Here is a 19,590-nt window from a genome sequence, read left to right as displayed (position 1 = left end):
AAACGAAAGTTTCTAACAGATTACTCTTGGTTCTGGGAGTAATATCTCCCAGAACCAAGAGCCTTTTTATTTTTTTGAAATTTTTGTTTTTTACTCCTCACGTGCGTCATTTTAAGCACGTATTCAGGTCTCGAAGTTTCCAGGGGAGGTTTTTTTGTTTGTTTTTGGGGGAATTTCGGGATAATTTTCTTTTTTTTTTTAAAAAAAATTCTTTTGCTAAGTGTTTGATGCAGAAGTGTGAATAAGTTTCATCTGAGCAATGCATGTTTCAGTGAAATACTATGCAAGAATAGCCAGCGTGTTCAGAAGGTTTTTTTTTGCAGTTTTACTTGGAAAAAAATTGAATTTCTGTTAGAAACGAAAAGTTTCTAACAGATTACTCTTGTTTCTGGGAGTAATATCTCCCAGAACCAAGAGCCCTTTTTGTTTTTTTGACATTTTTGTTTTCTGCTCCTCACGTGCGTCATTTTAAGCATGTTTTCAGGTTTCGAAGTTTCCAGGGGAGGTTTTTTTTTTTGTTTTTGGGGGAATTTCGGGATAATTTTCTTTTTTTTAAAAAATTCTTTTGCTAAGTGTTTGATGCAGAAGTGTGAATAAGTTTCACCTGAGCAATGCATGTTTCAGTGAAATACTATGCAAGAATAGCCAGCGTGTTCAGAAGGTTTTTTTTTGCAATTTTACTTGAAAAAAAATTGAATTTCTGTTAGAAACGAAAGTTTCTAACAGATTGCTCTTGGTTCTGGGAGTAATATCTCCCAGAACCAAGAGCCTTTTTATTTTTTTTGAAATTTTTGTTTTTTACTCCTCACGTGCGTCATTTTAAGCACGTATTCAGGTCTCGAAGTTTCCAGGGGAGGTTTTTTTGTTTGTTTTTGGGGGAATTTCGGGATAATTTTCTTTTTTTTAAAAAAAAAAATTCTTTTGCTAAGTGTTTGATGCAGAAGTGTGAATAAGTTTCACCTGAGCAATGCATGTTTCAGTGAAATACTATGCAAGAAAAGCCAGCGTGTTCAGAAGGTTTTTTTTGCAGTTTTACTTGAAAAAAAATTGAATTTCTGTTAGAAACGAAAAGTTTCTAACAGATTACTCTTGTTTCTGGGAGTAATATCTCCCAGAACCAAGAGCCCTTTTTGTTTTTTTGACATTTTTGTTTTCTGCTCCTCACGTGCGTCATTTTAAGCATGTTTTCAGGTTTCGAAGTTTCCAGGGGAGGTTTTTTGTTTGTTTTTGGGGGAATTTTGGGATAATTTTCTTTTTTTTTATAATTCTTTTGCTAAGTGTTCAAATTTTTTCAGGGGAGGAATTTTTTTGTTTGTTTTTTGGGGATTTTCGGGATAATTTGCTTTTTTTAAAGCTTTTTTTGCTAAGTGTTTGAGACAGAAGTGTGAATGTGTTGTACCTGAGCAATGCATGTTTACATGACATACTATGCGGTAATAACCAGACATGTTGGCATGTGTAGAAGTTTTTTTTAACACATTTATTTCGAAAAAAAAATTTTAATATCTGTTAGAAACGAAAGTTTCTAACAGATTACTCTTGGTTCTGGGAGTAATATCTCCCAGAACCAAGAGACCTTTTAATTTTTTAAAAAATTTTTGTTTTTTACTCCTCATGTTCGTCATTTTAAGCATGTTTTCATGTTTCAAATTTTTTCAGGGGAGGATTTTTTTTGTTTGTTTTTTGGGGATTTTCGGGATAATTTGCTTTTTTTAAAGCTTTTTTTGCTAAGTGTTTGAGGCAGAAGTGTGAATACGTTGTGCCTGAGCAATGCATGTTTACATGACATACTATGCGGTAATAACCAGACATGTGTTTTTTTAACATTTTTATTTCAAAAAAAAATTAATGTCTGTTAGAAACGAAAGTTTCTAACAGATTACTCTTGGTTCTGGGAGTTATGTCTCCCAGAACCAAGAACCCTCTTATTTTTGTTTTCACATTTTTGTTTTTTACTCCTCACGTGCGTCATTTTAAGCATGTTTTCATGTTTCAAATTTTTTCAGGAGAGGATTTTTTTGTTTGTTTTTGGGGGAATTTTGGGATAATTTGCTTTTTTTAAAGCTTTTTTTGCTAAGTGTTTGAGGCAGAAGTGTGAACACGTTGTGCCTGAGCAATGCATGCTTACATGACATACTATGCGGTAATAACCAGACATGTGGGCAAGTGTAGAAAATTTTTTTATCACATTTATTTCGAAAAAAAATTTTAATATCTGTTAGAAACGAAAGTTTCTAACAGATTACTCTTGGTTCTGGGAGTAATATCTCCCAGAACCAAGAGCCCTTTTTTTGAAATTTTTGTTTTTTACTCCTCACGTGCGTCATTTTAAGCACGTATTCAGGTCTCGAAGTTTCCAGGGGAGGTTTTTTTGTTTGTTTTTGGGGGAATTTCGGGATAATTTTCTTTTTTTAAAAAAAAATTCTTTTGCTAAGTGTTTGATGCAGAAGTGTGAATAAGTTTCACCTGAGCAATGCATGTTTCAGTGAAATACTATGCAAGAATAGCCAGCGTGTTCAGAAGGTTTTTTTTGCAGTTTTACTTGAAAAAAAATTGAATTTCTGTTAGAAACGAAAGTTTCTAACAGATTACTCTTGGTTCTGGGAGTAATATCTCCCAGAACCAAGAGCCTTTTTATTTTTTTTGAAATTTTTGTTTTTTACTCCTCACGTGCGTCATTTTAAGCACGTATTCAGGTCTCGAAGTTTCCAGGGGAGGTTTTTTGTTTGTTTTTGGGGGAATTTCGGGATAATTTTCTTTTTTTTTTAAATTCTTTTGCTAAGTGTTTGATGCAGAAGTGTGAATGTGTTTCACCTGAGCAATGCATGTTTCAGTGACATACTATGCAAGAATAGCCAGCGTGTTCAGAAGGTTTTTTTTGCAGTTTTACTTGAAAAAAAATTGAATTTCTGTTAGAAACGAAAAGTTTCTAACAGATTACTCTTGTTTCTGGGAGTAATATCTCCCAGAACCAAGAGCCCTTTTTTTGTTTTTTGACATTTTTGTTTTCTGCTCCTCACGTTCGTCATTTTAAGCATGTTTTCAGGTTTCGAAGTTTCCAGGGGAGGTTTTTTGTTTGTTTTTGGGGGAATTTTGGGATAATTTTCTTTTTTTTTATAATTCTTTTGCTAAGTGTTTGATGCAGAAGTGTGAATGTGTTGTACCTGAGCAATGCATGTTTACATGACATACTATGCGGTAATAACCAGACATGTTGGCATGTGTAGAATTTTTTTTAACACATTTATTTCGAAAAAAAAATTTTAATATCTGTTAGAAACGAAAGTTTCTAACAGATTACTCTTGGTTCTGGGAGTAATATCTCCCAGAACCAAGAGACCTTTTATTTTTTAAAAAAAATTTTGTTTTTTACTCCTCATGTTCGTCATTTTAAGCATGTTTTCATGTTTCAAATTTTTTCAGGGGAGGAATTTTTTTGTTTGTTTTTTGGGGATTTTCGGGATAATTTGCTTTTTTTAAAGCTTTTTTTGCTAAGTGTTTGAGACAGAAGTGTGAATACGTTGTGCCTGAGCAATGCATGTTTACATGACATACTATGCGGTAATAACCAGACATGTGTTTTTTTAACACTTTTATTTCAAAAAAAAATTAATGTCTGTTAGAAACGAAAGTTTCTAACAGATTACTCTTGGTTCTGGGAGTTATGTCTCCCAGAACCAAGAACCCTTTTATTTTTGTTTTCACATTTTTGTTTTTTACTCCTCACGTGCGTCATTTTAAGCATTTTTTCAGGTTTCGAAGTTTCCAGGGGAGGTTTTTTGTTTGTTTTTGGGGAATTTTGGGATAATTTTCTTTTTTTTTTATAATTCTTTTGCTAAGTGTTTGATGCAGAAATGTGACTGTGTTGTACTTGAGCAATGCATGTTTCAGTGACATACTATGCAGGAATAACCAGCCGTGTTCAGAAGTTTTTTGCAGTTTTACTTGAAAAAAAATTTTAATATCTGTTAGAAACGAAAGTTTCTAACAGATTACTCTTGGTTCTGGGAGTAATATCTCCAAGAACCAAGAGCCCTTTTATTTTTTTTTTGACATTTTTGTTTTTTACTCCTCGCGTGCGTCATTTTTAGCATGTTTTCAGGTTTCGAAGTTTCCAGGGGAGGTTTTTTGTTTGTTTTCGGGGGAATTTCGGGATAATTTGCTTTTTAAAAGCTTTTTTGGCTAAGTGTTTGAGACAGAAGTGTGAATACGTTGTGCCTGAGCAATGCATGTTTACATGACATACTATGCGGTAATAACCAGACATGTGTTTTTTTAACACTTTTATTTCAAAAAAAAAATTAATGTCTGTTTGAAACGAAAGTTTCTAACAGATTACTCTTGGTTCTGGGAGTTATGTCTCCCAGAACCAAGAACCCTTTTATTTTTGTTTTCACATTTTTGTTTTTTACTCCTCACGTGCGTCATTTTAAGAATTTTTTCAGGTTTCGAAGTTTCCAGGGGAGTATTTGTTCTTTGTTTTTGGGGGAATTTTGGGATAATTTGCGCTTTTTTTGAGCTTTTTTGCTAAGTTTCAATGCAGGTTTAAGTGACATACTTTGCAGGAATAACCAGCCGTATTCAGAAAATTTTTTAGCACTTTTTAGCCAAAACCCTGTAAATCCCGGTAGGAAATTTACAAAAATCCCGAAAATCCTAGGGGGAAATTGCCTAAGTCCCGGCGATCCCGGTGAGATACTTGCAATTCCCCAATTTTCCCAGTGGGGAATTTTAATTTTCCCGGAAATCCCAATGGGAAAATTGTGTTCCCCACTTTTCCCATTGGGAAAAACCGAGAACTTGCCTATACTTACTTAAACTTGCATATCCCAAAAATTTCCCACTTGCATTTCCCGGTGGGAAATGTTAGAAAAAAAGCGGGAAGAAAATGGGAACTTGCCAAAATTTTCGAGAAACGGTGCAACGGGAAGTCAGCCTCTTTGTGATTTGAGTTGAGTTGTTCTCAGTTTTGACCAGTTCTTCTAATTTGTTCCGCGTCTCATCGTCCAGCAAAACTAGAGCATATGCACTCAGTAGAAATTCTTCATTTGTCCTGAAACATTGGAAAATAGCAATTGTTTCCTGGTCACATTTTGATAAACTTTTTTGACAACACCCCCATGTACATAAAATTCAAGCGATCTTTAAAAACATATATATATATATATATATATATATATATATATATACATATAATTATGTTTTATATATATATATATATATATATATATATATATATATATATATATATATATATATACTTATATACAAAAATTTTTGTGATGTCTTTTCATCGATTTAATACTTTGAATACCAATATCTTTTCAGATTGACAACAAAATTTTTATTAGAAAACCCATACATGATCCTATAACTGTGTCAATTCATAGTTTGGCAAGTTTTCTTGAGTTTGATAAACCGGTTTTTATTTTTCGCCGATGACAATAAGGTGAGCTGAAAAAATATGCAGATAAAGTAAGAGAGCTCAAGATAAGAAAAACTACAAGATTTGCACTGTGTTAATTTTTCTATTTGAGAGATGAGAAAGATTTAACTTGAGCGAGTTTTTTTGGCATAATATCCCAAAAAACTTTCTATCGAAAGTTTAATTTGGATGAGCCTGTTGGACTTAAAAGTTCGTTTTTCAAATCTGGATAAGAAAACTCTGATACGAAGACATTTAGGTTTAGATGACATCTCTACAGGAATTTGTTCATCGCCCAAAATGAAAGTGCATCGCCCAAAACTTCAAATTTTTTTTCGAAATTTTCACAATTTTCTATGATTTTGCTATGAACATCATGGGAATCAAAACCAGGATGTACAGTCTATTTTCAGAAAAAAAGCATCTATGCCAATAGACTGCACATAATGAGGTAGCAACATACTCTTAGGATACACTGAATCAGTACTGGGCCGACGATATACAATTGGAATACAATGTTTCAGTACTGAAAAGCTCTGAGACTCAAGTCCGGGTTCTCACAAGACTTTATGAAATGACCTAAATGTCATAAAATTTTCTTCCCTGATACATGAAACAGAGTTTTCTCTTGTTTAGGCAAGGAAATGCAGTCAAATGAGAATTAAATAAAACATAAGTTGAAAATCCATAGTTCAAAAAACTAAATTCGTTCAACTGTTCGTTTAACTTGGAGTCGTGAACGATTCCAATTAGGTATTGCGTGTACAATACTTTTGACAAGTGTTATTGTGTCAGGATTCTACGCTTCGAAACTTTCCACAGAAAAATCACAAGAATGCGTAATTTTTTCATTCGAATAATTAATAATCAGAACAATTACTTTTTGAAGCCTAACAAATCGAAAATCGTGACACTTCTGACCTTTGTTTCACAAATCAAGATTAAGCTACGAAACTCACAATTAAAAATCTACTAATCATTTTCAATCCATTAAAAAAAGTGTTCTAGAAGCTCCAAAACCATTTATATGCTCTGCTGTTCAATCATGCTATCAATAGAAACCAAATAAAAATGGGTATTGTTATAAAGTTGATGCAGGCGATTGTCTACGAAGCCGCAAAACAAGTTGTGTTTTCATTTTAAAATCAAAATAGTACAAAGATTGGCCCAACATTTTGTTTGTTGATTTTGCAAAACTCTCCAGAAACAAAACGCTCCTATCTATGGATAAGCCATCACATGCGTAACATTAGCTCAATTTCAATTCTGAAAATTTAACATCATTTTTTTCGAGTTGTTTGCATATGCTCTTTCGATTAAAAGATTTTTTTTTTGGTTGACTTTTTTATTTTCCTTTTGCAACTTGTCAAAAATATGTCAATTGAACACAACCATTATTCCATGGGAAACGTTTTGAAAAAAGTTGAATTATAAAAAAAAGTTTTGCTAGTGCTCATTTCTCATATAGTTGTTTGTTTGTAGCTCCGCCTTAGCCAGTCCCCAACCCGGATGAGAAATGAGGAGGGAAACACTCTCAAAACGTGCTGGAAAAATCTCAGTTGTCGTATTTCGAAATTGACTAGAGATTATTCCGACAGTAAATCATCTTTTTTTATTATTACTGCGCGCGTAACGGTCCTCTGATCAGACTCAAGTGTGCTCAAATCGTTCTCTGATCAGACTCAAGTGAGCTCAAAACGTACTTTTGATCAGTATCAAGTGCGCTCGAAACGTCCTCTAATTAGACTCAGGCGCGCTCAGAACGTCCTTCTGATGAGTCTCAAATGCGCTCGAAACATCCTCTGATCAGACTCAAGCGGGCTCGAAACGGCCTATGATCAGTCTTTTCGGACACAAGTGACCTCTGATTAGACCGAACACAGACCATGTCCACACTATAAAGACTTTGATCAGATTTTTCAGACCAAGTTGACATCTCATCAGGCCGAACCAAGGCCATAGTTCAGACTATAAAGACTATGATCAGATTTTCAGTCTGAGGCAACCTCTGATCAGACTGAACCCAGACCATAGTGCAGACCATAGAGGGAACCGCTGTCCAGACCCTGAAATTTGGTCTGGGAACACAAGGTCGTGGGTTTGAGTGGGTCTGATGATGATGATAGCTCAATTATGGTCTGGACCTAAACCTGGATGCTTGGGTGTCCTATATCAAATTTTGCTATAGAAATCTTCAATAATTGGTTTTAATTTTAAATAAACAAATGACCAGATCATAAAACTTTTTTTCTTGGGCGATGACTAAAAATCGGCATGACAATTTGTTCCCAATTTGCGAGTTTCCCACATTGGATTTAAGATCAGCGTGACCTCAAACCAGGCCATCTCGAACCCGAATAATTGTTGATCATACCTTCTCAGACTCAAAAGTCATTTGATTAGACAAAATTTACACCATTTCGTAGAGAATCTGGAAACGGGACAGTTCAATACCAGACTTTCGTACAATAAAAAATTTTCTGTTGTTAGAACAACGCAAATTTTTATTACGTAAGCATTGTCATTTTTATTTTTGTGTGATGCCAGCTTTGGTGAACAATTATTATCACAGCCCATTGGCGTTCATTTGTTACCCAGGTCTAGGTGCAGACTCAAGAAATGATTTTAAAAGTTAAGTGGGGTGGCATTATTGACTATAACTATATGGTTCAGCAATAAATGAAAATGCTGCTAAATTCTTTTCGTAGAGTCTTTTCATAACCAATAAGAGTCAAGCAGTTTCTTTTCATGGGTCCTCCATTAGTCTCTTCATAACCAACAAAGTCGAATTTAGGTCTTTTTATGGGTCCAACACTGGTCTTCTCATGAGTCTGTTTCATTGAGAACTCGCAATTTAATTTTTTTTGGTTCTGTGGTTACAAGCCAGAGCCGCACAGTGAAAGATTGGAAGCTCTAAAAAGATTGCTTCAAATGTCCCAACTATGGCCAGTACATGGACCAGAACAGACTCAAGATGCAAGACAACGAAGTGTCTTGTTTCCAAAGCAACTCAGCAACAGGACAACAGCCATCTGAACAAGAGCAGCCCAAACAGCAGCCACGGGCTCTACAGCAATAAATTCACAACAACCACAGAATGATCAACAACAACTACAACTACAAGATTAGCAGCAGCAGAAACAAAAGCTCAATCGCAACAAGAGCAACAGCAGCGACTTTCGCAGCAACAGCGAAAGACTGTCCGGATGAATCTCTGTTCAAAAAAACCTAGTACAAATGAAGGAGGCAATCACCAACGATTAAGGAAATTGCATCCTGTAAGTACTGAAAAACTGAACTACAAAAATTTTATCGTATAACATTAGATAAGATGCTTACCAGCTGTTACAAGCTGTCTGTTCAATTTTAACTCATAAGAAAAACTTCCTACATCGAAAGAGCTTTATAGGGTGACTAATATTTTTAAGCTGCGAAAAGTCTTAGGGTTGACGCCTTCTAGGTTTCTCATGTGGGAGCTTTCTTGTTAGATCTTACATTAGGAGTGTAGATGCTGTAAAAAATGATTCACGTGTAACGTAAGTAATGACATGTGTTTAATTTTTTCCGTAATTACGGGCAAAAACGCGAGAAAAAAATGGCATGAATTTAATTGACATTTTTTTGAATGAAAAGCAATAGATTTTATACAATTTATCTTAATGCAGGTAGTTAAAATGTTAAAATCCCCTGTTGTTGAACGCTAGTAATTGAATCTATTTGACTATTAAATCACGAAGTGCAGTTCTAACCATTGTAGCAAAACGCAGCACTTGCAAGATACTATTTCAAATTTTTGAACATAGATTCTTGATTTCAGATGCGTAGTTTTAACCGAAGTAACTGAACGTTTACCTCTAAGATTTCATCATGACAAATAGATAGACTCCATCATCCTAGATAGCAATCATCATCCTAGATAGAGTATGCAAGACTGTTTTTTGAAAAGTTAAGTTCACTATTGCTAGAAATTAGGAAAGAATGCATCTTATCATATCTTTTATGAGAAAAACTCTATCTTTTCAGAATTTTTATCGTGTAAGATCTTATAGGATGCTTGTAAGATCTAATATCGTGTAAGACAGGTGTAGGAGAAAAACATTTTGAAAGTCTAATGGTTTGGGCCAATATTGACTATATAACACAGTCTAGCATCTAGTTAAAGTCCACCTAAGCTTTTTGTCTAGGGTCCAGCCACTCTTTTCATAGCAAATTAGAGTCGATCAAGGTCTTTTGATGCGTCCACCATTAGACTTTTCACTAATGAAAAGACTTTAACTCGACTTTGTTTGTTATGGAAAGACTATTAGTTGGCCCATGAAAAGACCTTGCTTGTCCTGAACTGGTTACAAAAAGACTAATAGCGGACCCTTGACAAAACTTTGCTCGTTTTTTATTGGTTATGAAATACTCTACTTTGATCCATGAAAAGACCTTAGCTGGACTATATTCTTTTCTGCAAACATTGGGTCGAGATGAAGGCTAACCCTCATTTTGGATCAAGCTGAAGTCTTTTGCAAAGATTTGTAATAAATTTTGGTCCAGCTAAAGTCTTTTGTGAAAAATTTGAGTCAAACTTAAGCTTGGCATATCTTAAAGTCCAGCTAAAGTCTTTTCGTGACTCAAATGAGTCGAATATGATCTTTTAATAGCAGGTTTTGGTCAAGCATTGTCTTTTCATAAGTCTACCTAAATCTGTGTAATTGGTTTGAAATGGTAATATGTAAGACATAGGATCTTCCAATTTGAAATTCCTGTTTCACAATCAGAATATCACTAAAAATGTCATAGGACTTAATCATAATGTCTCTTCTTTTGTAATAATCTCCAATCAGACCTTCGTTTGTTTGAAAGCTACAAATGATCAGATCGGTATGAGCTCCAAATAGCCTTTGATAAGACTCCTATAATCTCAGTTCCGCCTCTGACCAGACAGAAATAACCTCAGAGGTCCAAGACTCAAGTGACCTTTAATCAGACCTGTCCTAGGGAAATGTCCACAGGAAAATTAAGCTTTCAAACTTTTGTCTGCGACTACCTAAATTGACTGGACGATTACCACGTTAGTGCTGATCATTTTTATGATAGTGTTTGCTTCAGTCCGGGATTTTGGACGGGGATAGAAAACAAACCAATCAGGAACGCTCCTATATGTAAAGTTTCTAAAACTGTGACAAACTAAATAGAATGCGATATTTTTTGGTGAAAGTTATACTTTTGTTTGATTATAAAATTTCTTTCACAAGAAGTTTTCTGATTGTAAATCAATTATCAGCCTCAAATAATCTGGAAAATTTCATAGAAGAATTTCGCCTTATCTTAACATCTGCAGAGCCTTCAACCCTTTAATTCAAGTTTTTTTATGGACTTTTCGAGTTGTTATTACTAATGTGAAGTTTTCTGTTCAGAAAATTTGAATCTTGTCTTCAATAAGTTCTGCCAAAAATTGAATAGAACACCAGTGAAATTTTTGTTTTCAGAAGAAAAAAATAGGCCGGCACTTTCGCTCTTCCTAATTTTTCAAATTTCAATTTTTTTATGTTACAAGTACAAAGCAGTACAAAATTGAGCATTAGCTAGATATCGAAAGATCAAAATCTACAAAATTATTATTTATACAATGAGACAGCTTTGGAGTTTCTTAATGGCAATTTTATTCCATAGGACTCAAAATACCAATGTTCATACCAATACCAATACCATTTTTTTATGTTTCTGCGGTTGATTTTCTTGGCTGTGTTGCTCGATACCCATTTAACTAAATTAGATTGTGTTTGAGGAAGCAATTTTGGTAAACTTTCATTTGAAGCTATTTGAAGTGACTAAAGAATTTTCCCATAATTGCACTTCAATTCTTGAAAACAGAGCAAATTAATGTAGCAAGAGACTGATTTTACACATCGACGGAAAAAATTGGGATCTGTAGGTTGAAAAATTATATTATTTTTACTCCTCTCATTGTGATAGACCGTTTTGGGATCCAATTGTTTTGCAAACATAAGAGCTTACTTTGCTGGAGTAACGGAGAAATGAAGTCTAATTTTGTTAATCTGAGAGAAGGTAATTCTATACTGTCGTTTCCTTTCGGAATTGACGCTCTAAAATGTACAAACATATCGCATGTAAAATTAACAACCCCTCATGATGAAACAAAAAGAATTGATTGTCTAGACAGTGAGAGAAAATTCGGCTGTTCTTGCGTAACTCATAATGAGCTAGACAAGAACAACAAATTTTTCTTTCGTTATTTATTGAACTGTTCTTTCCTCTGCGATAAATATAAAATAGAATATCAAGTTATCAGAAAATTTTACATGATGCAAGAAAAGCAGTTTGCTTGGTAATATATTCGAAAGATACAGAGCTTGTCGCAACGGATAAAGTTTTCCATTGAATTGATGTCTAGCTTTTAAAATGAAGAAGTTGATTATGCTTGCCTCAAATATAGATTTTCTGCAATTCAGTTAAGCTATAGACGCATTTCGCATTTACATATGACAGTACAAAACTCACGTATCAATTGGAACTCCCGCACCAATTTCACACAAATGTTGATTGAGACGCCTTTACCTGTATTCACTTGGGAAAAAGAATTTCGAGACAAATAAAGTGTTTTTAATTATATTGAGAACTCCGTCGTGCTTCGTTTGTAAGTTGCTGGATTTATTTATTTTCAAGGCAAAATTTTGACCACAACTGGATTCTTATTAGCCCTGCAACAGGATTACTCTCTATAAAACGTCTAAAAAAATTGTGCAACGTTTGTATGCGAGCAAAACGGCAGATAACAACAAGAGCAAAAAATGATGACTTTAATTTACCTGAAATACATTACCTAGAAAGTAACTGCAGCTCAAAACCGCAGCATTATATTACGTTTGTACATTTTGACGTGCAAAAGTGTTCAAAAACTCTTTTTACAGCGTAACTTGTATTTTTCTGAATAATTAGATTGATACGAATTAATTCTGAACCGAAACCTAGAAAATTATAGCAGAAATTTTTATGACCAAACAGCTAGTGTCCTTCTGTTTTATAATTACTAGAATTTGCCAGTAAACTGTTCTTCAATGAAACCTACCTATGAGCTACGCCATCTTTGTACAATTGTTTTTTTGAACTGTTTTTAAATATATTGACAACTCCGTCTTTCTTTGTTCGTCAATTGCTGGAACTATTTAGTTTCATGGCAAGATTTTGACCACAACTGGACTGTTATTAGCCCTATAACAGGATTACTCATTACAAAACGTCTAAAAAACTTTTTTGCAACGTTTGCATGTAAGCAAAATGGCAGGCAACAACAAACACAAATAATGATACCTGTAAATTTAGTTAAAATACGTCACCTAGAAACTAACTGCAAACTCAAAAACGCGGCATTAAATTATGTTTGTACATTTTGACGTGAAAAAGTGTTCAAAAACTCTAATTACAGTATAAGTTAATTTTTTCTGAATAACTAGATTGATGGGAATTAATTCTGAACAGAAACCTTGAAATTATAGCAGAAATTATTATGACCAAAAAAGTACCCTTGTATTTCATAACACCTAGATATTGCCAGTAAGATGTTCTTCAATGAAACTTACCTATGAACTACGTCATACTTTGGAAAATTGTTTTTCTTTTCAAGTGCTTTTAAATATATAGAGACTTCAGTCGTGCTTTGTTTGTCAATTGCTGAAACTATTTAGTTTCATAGCAAAATTTTGACCACAAATGGACTGTTATTAGCCCTTTAACCGGATTATTCTATATAAAACGTCTAAAAAATTTTTTTGCACTGTTTGCATGTAAGTAAAGTGGCAGGCAACAACAAACACAAATAATGACGCCCGTAATTTCCCTAAAATACATCACCTAGAAATTAACTGCAAACCCAAAACCGCAGCATTATTTTACGTTTGTACATTTTGACGTGAAAAAGTGTTCAAAAACTCTGATTACAGCGTAAGTTTTATTTTTTTTAATAGTTAGATTGATGCAAATTAATTCTGAAGAGAAACCTAGAAAATTATAGCAGAAAATAATTTGAACAAATTGCTGTACCCTTGTATTTCATTAAACCTAGAAATTGCCATTAAATTGTTTTTCATTGAAACTTACCTATGAACTACCTGCAAACAATATAAACCCCCCTGCAATTCTAGTTAAATTTCGCTGCCATATTCCTTAAACTTGGAGTGTTACCAGACTACAACTTTACTGGCAAAAATTGTTTCTGTGTAGTTCTACCTGAGTGCAGAAGTGCATGTAGAATTACTTATAAATTTGCTCTGTATATAAGGTTTTCGTTGGAAATACCTGCCAAATCTAGGTAGGTTTTAGGCAAAGTTATTTTCAAAAATTTTACAGTTAGTTCTACCTGCAAACTCTTATCCAATTTACAGGTAGAATTACCTAGAAATTTTTTGTAGGGAAACATATACGTCAAAGCGTTTACAATGTACCTAGAATTTACAGGTCTTTTCATCGGAAAAATTACGTGCAAAATTAAATTTCTAGGTTATTTTTCCTTCAATTTTTACATGCAGTTTGCAGGTAGAACTAACGAGAAACTTGTATGAAGGTAAAATTCTAGGAGGGTAACATCGCAACCCCATCACAAAGTACGTTGCAGAGAAATTACGTAAAAATGCAGGTAAGGTAATTTAGATTGCTTGCCCGTAGATTCTAGGTATTTGCATTAAAAACATTTTTCTCGCAAACTCTAGATAAAATTACCTGCAAAAACTTTAGAGCGTATGAGACTAAAACTGAGGAAAGTCAGGGAGCCGATTAAGGCTATTTTAAATCCATATTAAGCGGCAGCAGATAAAGTAAATATACCATAAATAACTAGACCTAAAATTTTATCATCGAGCTTACATATGTAACAGGATTTATGCTATCATAAGAATTGGCAGCCATCCGAAAGTTAGTCAAAAGAAATACGTCATCCTTTGGACAATTGTTTTTTCACTTTCTATTCTAATGATTATGGAAAACTAATTCCTCCTCTGAATATTGAAAATATCAATTTCAAATTAAAAATAAACTCCGAGAACTCCGTCATGCTTTGTTTGTCAATTGCTGGATTTATTTATTTTCAAGGCGAAATTTTGACCACAACTGGACTCTTATTAGCCCTACAACAGGATTACTCTCTATAAAACGTCTAAAAAAATTGTGCAACAATCGTATGCGAGCAAAACGGCAGATAACAACAAGAGCAAAAAATGATACCTTTAATTTACCTAAAATACATTACCTAGAAAGTAACTGCAGCTCAAAACCGCAGCATTATATTACGTTTCTACATTTTGACGTGAAAAAGTGTTCAAAAACTCTTATTACAGCGTAACTTGTATTTTTCTGAATAATTAGATTGATACGAATTAATTCTGAACAGAAACCTAGAAAATTATAGCAGAAAGTTTTATGACCAAACAGCTAGTGTCCTTCTGTTTTATAATAAGTAGAATTTGCCAGTAAACTGTTCTTCAATGAAACCTACCTATGAGCTACGCCATCTTTGTACAATTGTTTTTTTGAACTGTTTTTAAATATATTGACAACTCCGTCTTTCTTTGTTCGTCAATTGCTGGAACTATTTAGTTTCATGGCAAGATTTTGACCACAACTGGACTGTTATTAGCCCTATAACAGGATTACTCATTACAAAAAGTCTAAAAAACCTTTTTGCAACGTTTGCATGTAAGCAAAATGGCAGGCAACAACAAACACAAATAATGATACCTGTAAATTTAGTTAAAATACGTCACATAGAAACTAACTGCAAACTCAAAAACGCGGCATTAAATTATGTTTGTACATTTTGACGTGAAAAAGTGTTCAAAAACTCTGATTACAGTATAAGTTAAATTTTTTTGAATAACTAGATTGATGGGAATTAATTCTGAACAGAAACCTTGAAATTATAGCAGAAATTATTATGACCAAAAAAGTATCCTTGTATTTCATAATACCTAGATATTGCCAGTAAGATGTTCTTCAATGAAACTTACCTATGAACTACGTCATCCTTTGGAAAATTGTTTTTCTTTTCAAGTGCTTTTAAATATATAGAGACTTCAGTCGTGCTTTGTTTGTCAATTGCTGAAACTATTTAGTTTCGTAGCAAAATTTTGACCACAACTGGACTGTTATTAGCCCTTTAACAGGATTATTCTATATAAAACGTCTAAAAAATTTTTTTGCAACGTTTGCATGTAAGTAAAATGGCAGGCAACAACAAACACAAATAATGACGCCCGTAATTTCCCTAAAATACATCACCTAGAAATTAACTGCAAACCCAAAACCGCAGCATTATATTACGTTAGTACATTTTGACGTGAAAAAGTGTTCAAAAACTCTGATTACAGCGTAAGTTTTATTTTTTTTGAATAGTTAGATTGATGCAAATTAATTCTGAACAGAAACCTAGAAAATTATAGCAGAAAATAATTTGAACAAATAGCTGTACCCTTGTATTTCATTAAACCTAGAAATTGCCATTAAATTGTTTTTCATTGAAACTTACCTATGAACTACCTGCAAACAATATAAACCCCCCTGCAATTCTAGTTAAATTTCGCTGCCATATTCCTTAAATTTGGAGTGTTACCAGACTACAACTTTACTGGCAAAAATCGTTTCTGTGTAGTTCTGCCTGAGTGCAGAAGTGCATGTAGAATTACTTATAATTTTGCTCTTTTTGTAAGGTTTTCGTTGGAAATACCTGGAAATCTAGGTAGGTTTTAGGCAAAGTTGTTTGTCAAAAATTTTACAGTTAGTTCTACCTGCAAACCCTTATCCAATTTACAGGTAGAATTACCTAGAAATTTTTTGTAGGGAAACATATACGTCAAAGCGTTTACAATGTACCTAGAATTTACAGGTATTTTCATCGGAAAAATTACGTGCAAAATTAAATTTCTAGGTTATTTTTCCTTCAATTTTTACATGCAGTTTGCAGGTAGAACTAACGAGAAACTTGGATGAAGGTAAAATTCTAGGAGGATAACATCGCAACCCCATCACAAAGTACGTTGCAGAGAAATTACGTAAAAATGCAGGTATGGTAATTTAGATTGCTTGCCGGTAGATTCTAGGTATTTGCATTAAAAATTTTTTCTCGCAAACTCTAGATAAAATTACCTGCAAAAACTTTAGAGCGTATGAGACTAAAACTGAGGAAAGTCAGGGAGCCCATTAAGGCTATTTCAAATCCATATTGAGCGGCAGCAGATAAAGTAAATATACTATAAATAACTAGACCTAAAATTTTATCATCGAGCTTACATATGTAACAGGATTTATGCTATCATAAGAATTGGCAGCCATCCGAAAGTTAGTCAAAAGAAATACGTCATCCTTTGGACAATTGTTTTTTCACTTTCTATTCTAATGATTATGGAAAACTAATTCCTCCTCTGAATATTGAAAATATCAATTTCAAATTAAAAATAAATATGTGATATCCTGGTGAAGGCACAGATCCTCTTTTTTGTGCCACTTTAAAGAAATACGAGCAGAAATCACATCGATGAATAAATATAATTTGAGTAAATAGAAAAAAGACATAACAATTACTTTTTAACGATTGGTGTGCTTGCCGCACTTGACAAGAGTGCGTCTGAAGACTCCAGATCAGAAATTTTCTCGGTGGTATCGACTGTCTTCTCAGATTCCGGTTGGCCTCTTGGCACCTCTGATGCCTCCCTGCCAGCCAACTTCAAATATCTCGGAATTCCACTTTTACCCGCAGAAAATTTTCTAATGTTTCGAACACTTTTTTTGGTTCGCTAACATTGGTCATAGTTCGTCCATGTTCGCTCGAGTATACTCCATTGGAGCTCTCAAAATCCGAAGTGGTTTTGACGAGTGACGTTATTGAGTTTTGGTACCGGCTCTGAGAACGGTCGCGTGATGGCCTTCTTCTGAGTTTTTTTCCGCCTGTTTACGGCGTCCATTTTGGCTTTGTGGACCGTTGAGTCAACCGAAGGGCTTCGCCGTCCCATAATAATCTCTTCACGCGCCTGGTAAATGAGTAAGTTAATTACAAATTCATATTAAACTTAATTTGGAAAACGAATGCTCATCCCAACCCTTCTAATAAAAGAATCGAGAAACTTGCAAGAAACTTGCAAGTCATCGTGCAAAATTCTGCAAAAGAATGCGTACGTATTCTCGCTTCTTTTTCAAATCCTTTGCAAGATTTTTGTACAGATTTGAAGTCTATTGAAAGTCTCTTGGTCTAATTTATTAAGAAAAAAAGCTTATACAACTGTACCAGAAGTTGTAAATCTGTACTGTTGTAATCTTGTACAAAAAGCTAATTTCAACAAGGAAACTGCTGCTAACGAGTTTAGACAAATTTTGTTTTCAAAATGATTGCGTTCAAAGAAGGAAACACAGTAAAAAAACTTCTGGAATTTGATAAAATTTGAAGTTTGAAACGCATCGGCAACATAACATGTTCTATAGCAGAAACGAGCACATTAGCACGGATCTGATGGGCAGTACGTAACTCGATCTGGTGACTTTTTGACAAAGAAAAAACACAAACTGCTAGACCGAACAAAGACCCTAGGTGCCATTTCTTTTATCAAGCTTAGACTCTAAAATTGGCTTGCCCTTGATAAATTACAAAACTCAAAGGATACCTTCTGCAAGTTTGGTTGAAAATCGTAGTCGGGAGGATCAGCCATGCATGCGATGCGTAGACCATTCACTCGGAAAAATGCCGACAAACAGGAAGATTTACGAGTCGAAATTGTAGATGCCTCCGAACATCAATCATTCCAGATTAATCCACCCCCCGCACCATATAGCGAATCGTTGTCGTCGTTCGGTTTGAGCGCCCTGCGGGTAGTCAGGATGGCAATTCGGGTTTTTGGGTTTGTATAACAGGATTGCCTTTTTTGAGTTTTCATTAGATTCTCAAGAACTGTGCTGTTTGGTGTAATTGAATTATTAATGGGCTCTAGATCTTTGCTAATTTGTCGAGTGCTTTCAGCTTCAGTTGTGGTTATAAATCTGGTTAATGGATCTAACTTTTTATTGAGTGATTCATTCGATGACGTCTTATGTTCACAACTTTTCAATCCCTTTTTGGGAGTCTTACTGGTTGAAAAAGTTGCAGGATTCATTGAAAACAACTAGAATTACGCTTGGCAAAGGACATTCAAAAGCGTGTATTTCAAAATTCAAAATGGCACAAAAGCAAATTATATATTATATGACTATAACCACCGTGGCAAAATTTGACAAGATTTAGATATCGGTAAAAACACTATTATTTGCTTAATAATGCTGTGAACACGATATATGTTAAAAATTTTCATGTATCAGCAGTTAAACCTCCTTTTTGCTTTACTTTATACTTCCAATATTTCAAGTTATCACAAAATGATGGAAAAATTCTTCGAGCATGTTATACGAATTCATCACATCTGTTAAAATATCTCACAAGTGTTTTAATCAGGGGAACTATTTTAATTTTTTTGAAGGTATACAGGTCAGCTCATAAATTTAAAGACGAAAGAACTGAACCAATGCAAAAATTAACTTTTCTTTTTGGTCAGTTTACAGCGTGAACTTGCAAGGGTCACCATTGAAGTCAAACAAGTTCTCCGATTTGCTTTCAGCCTCTATTCGCAAATCGTTGAGCTATTTAACAGCCATAGCTCATCAAGTTACCCTGACAAGACATATTCTACTCTGGACTTCTGAATAATTGCCCTAAACAATTTTTTGAAAACCTCGTAATTTGGAAGGCCCAGCAAGTAACGAGAGAAACTACTCTGGGCTATGTGATTTTCCTAGAGGTATCTGCGCCTTTAGTAGCAGTGTTTGATGTTAAGTTCTTTTTCACGATAACAGTTCGAATTGCCCTCATTTTTTCCAATCTTTGGAATATCTACCGGAATTAGAATTTCAGCACTGAGCCAGCAAACTTCAGTAGAAAAACTCAAACTCATTTCTGAGGCATCCATTTCAAAAGTACTTTAGTTTTCTGTGTGAAATCTGAGAGAACGCTCCTACACCGAATTGGAAACTGAACAGCGCAATCTCATATCTTTTTAAATAATTCTAGCTTTTAGTTCAAATACTATAATTGTAAACTCCATATGTAAAAATCTAGAGTTAATGCTTATTACGGATATTTGTTGAAAAAT

At 34.1% G+C, this 19,590-nt stretch overlaps 1 protein-coding gene across 1 annotated transcript in view; it reads right to left on the bottom strand.

Moving 5' to 3' along the window:
* The window catches only part of LOC142342984 (uncharacterized), a 102,129-nt gene that overhangs the window by 80,946 nt on the left and 1,593 nt on the right, over nt 1-19,590 (bottom strand). The window contains exons 2-5 of the mRNA XM_075394667.1: nt 18,076-18,195; nt 17,317-17,448; nt 17,003-17,214; nt 4,918-5,053 (exon numbers count right to left, since the gene is read on the bottom strand). Coding sequence (XP_075250782.1) covers nt 4,918-5,053; nt 17,003-17,214; nt 17,317-17,448; nt 18,076-18,195 — 600 coding nt within the window. The remainder of the gene's footprint in view (nt 1-4,917; nt 5,054-17,002; nt 17,215-17,316; nt 17,449-18,075; nt 18,196-19,590) is intronic.

The sequence above is a fragment of the Convolutriloba macropyga genome, chromosome 7, assembly GCF_964194025.1.
Source record: "Convolutriloba macropyga chromosome 7, txConMacr16.3, whole genome shotgun sequence".
Taxonomy (NCBI): domain Eukaryota; kingdom Metazoa; phylum Xenacoelomorpha; order Acoela; family Convolutidae; genus Convolutriloba; species Convolutriloba macropyga.
The sequence above is the reverse complement of the archived record's forward strand: the minus strand, read 5'-3'. Positions and strand labels throughout refer to the sequence as shown.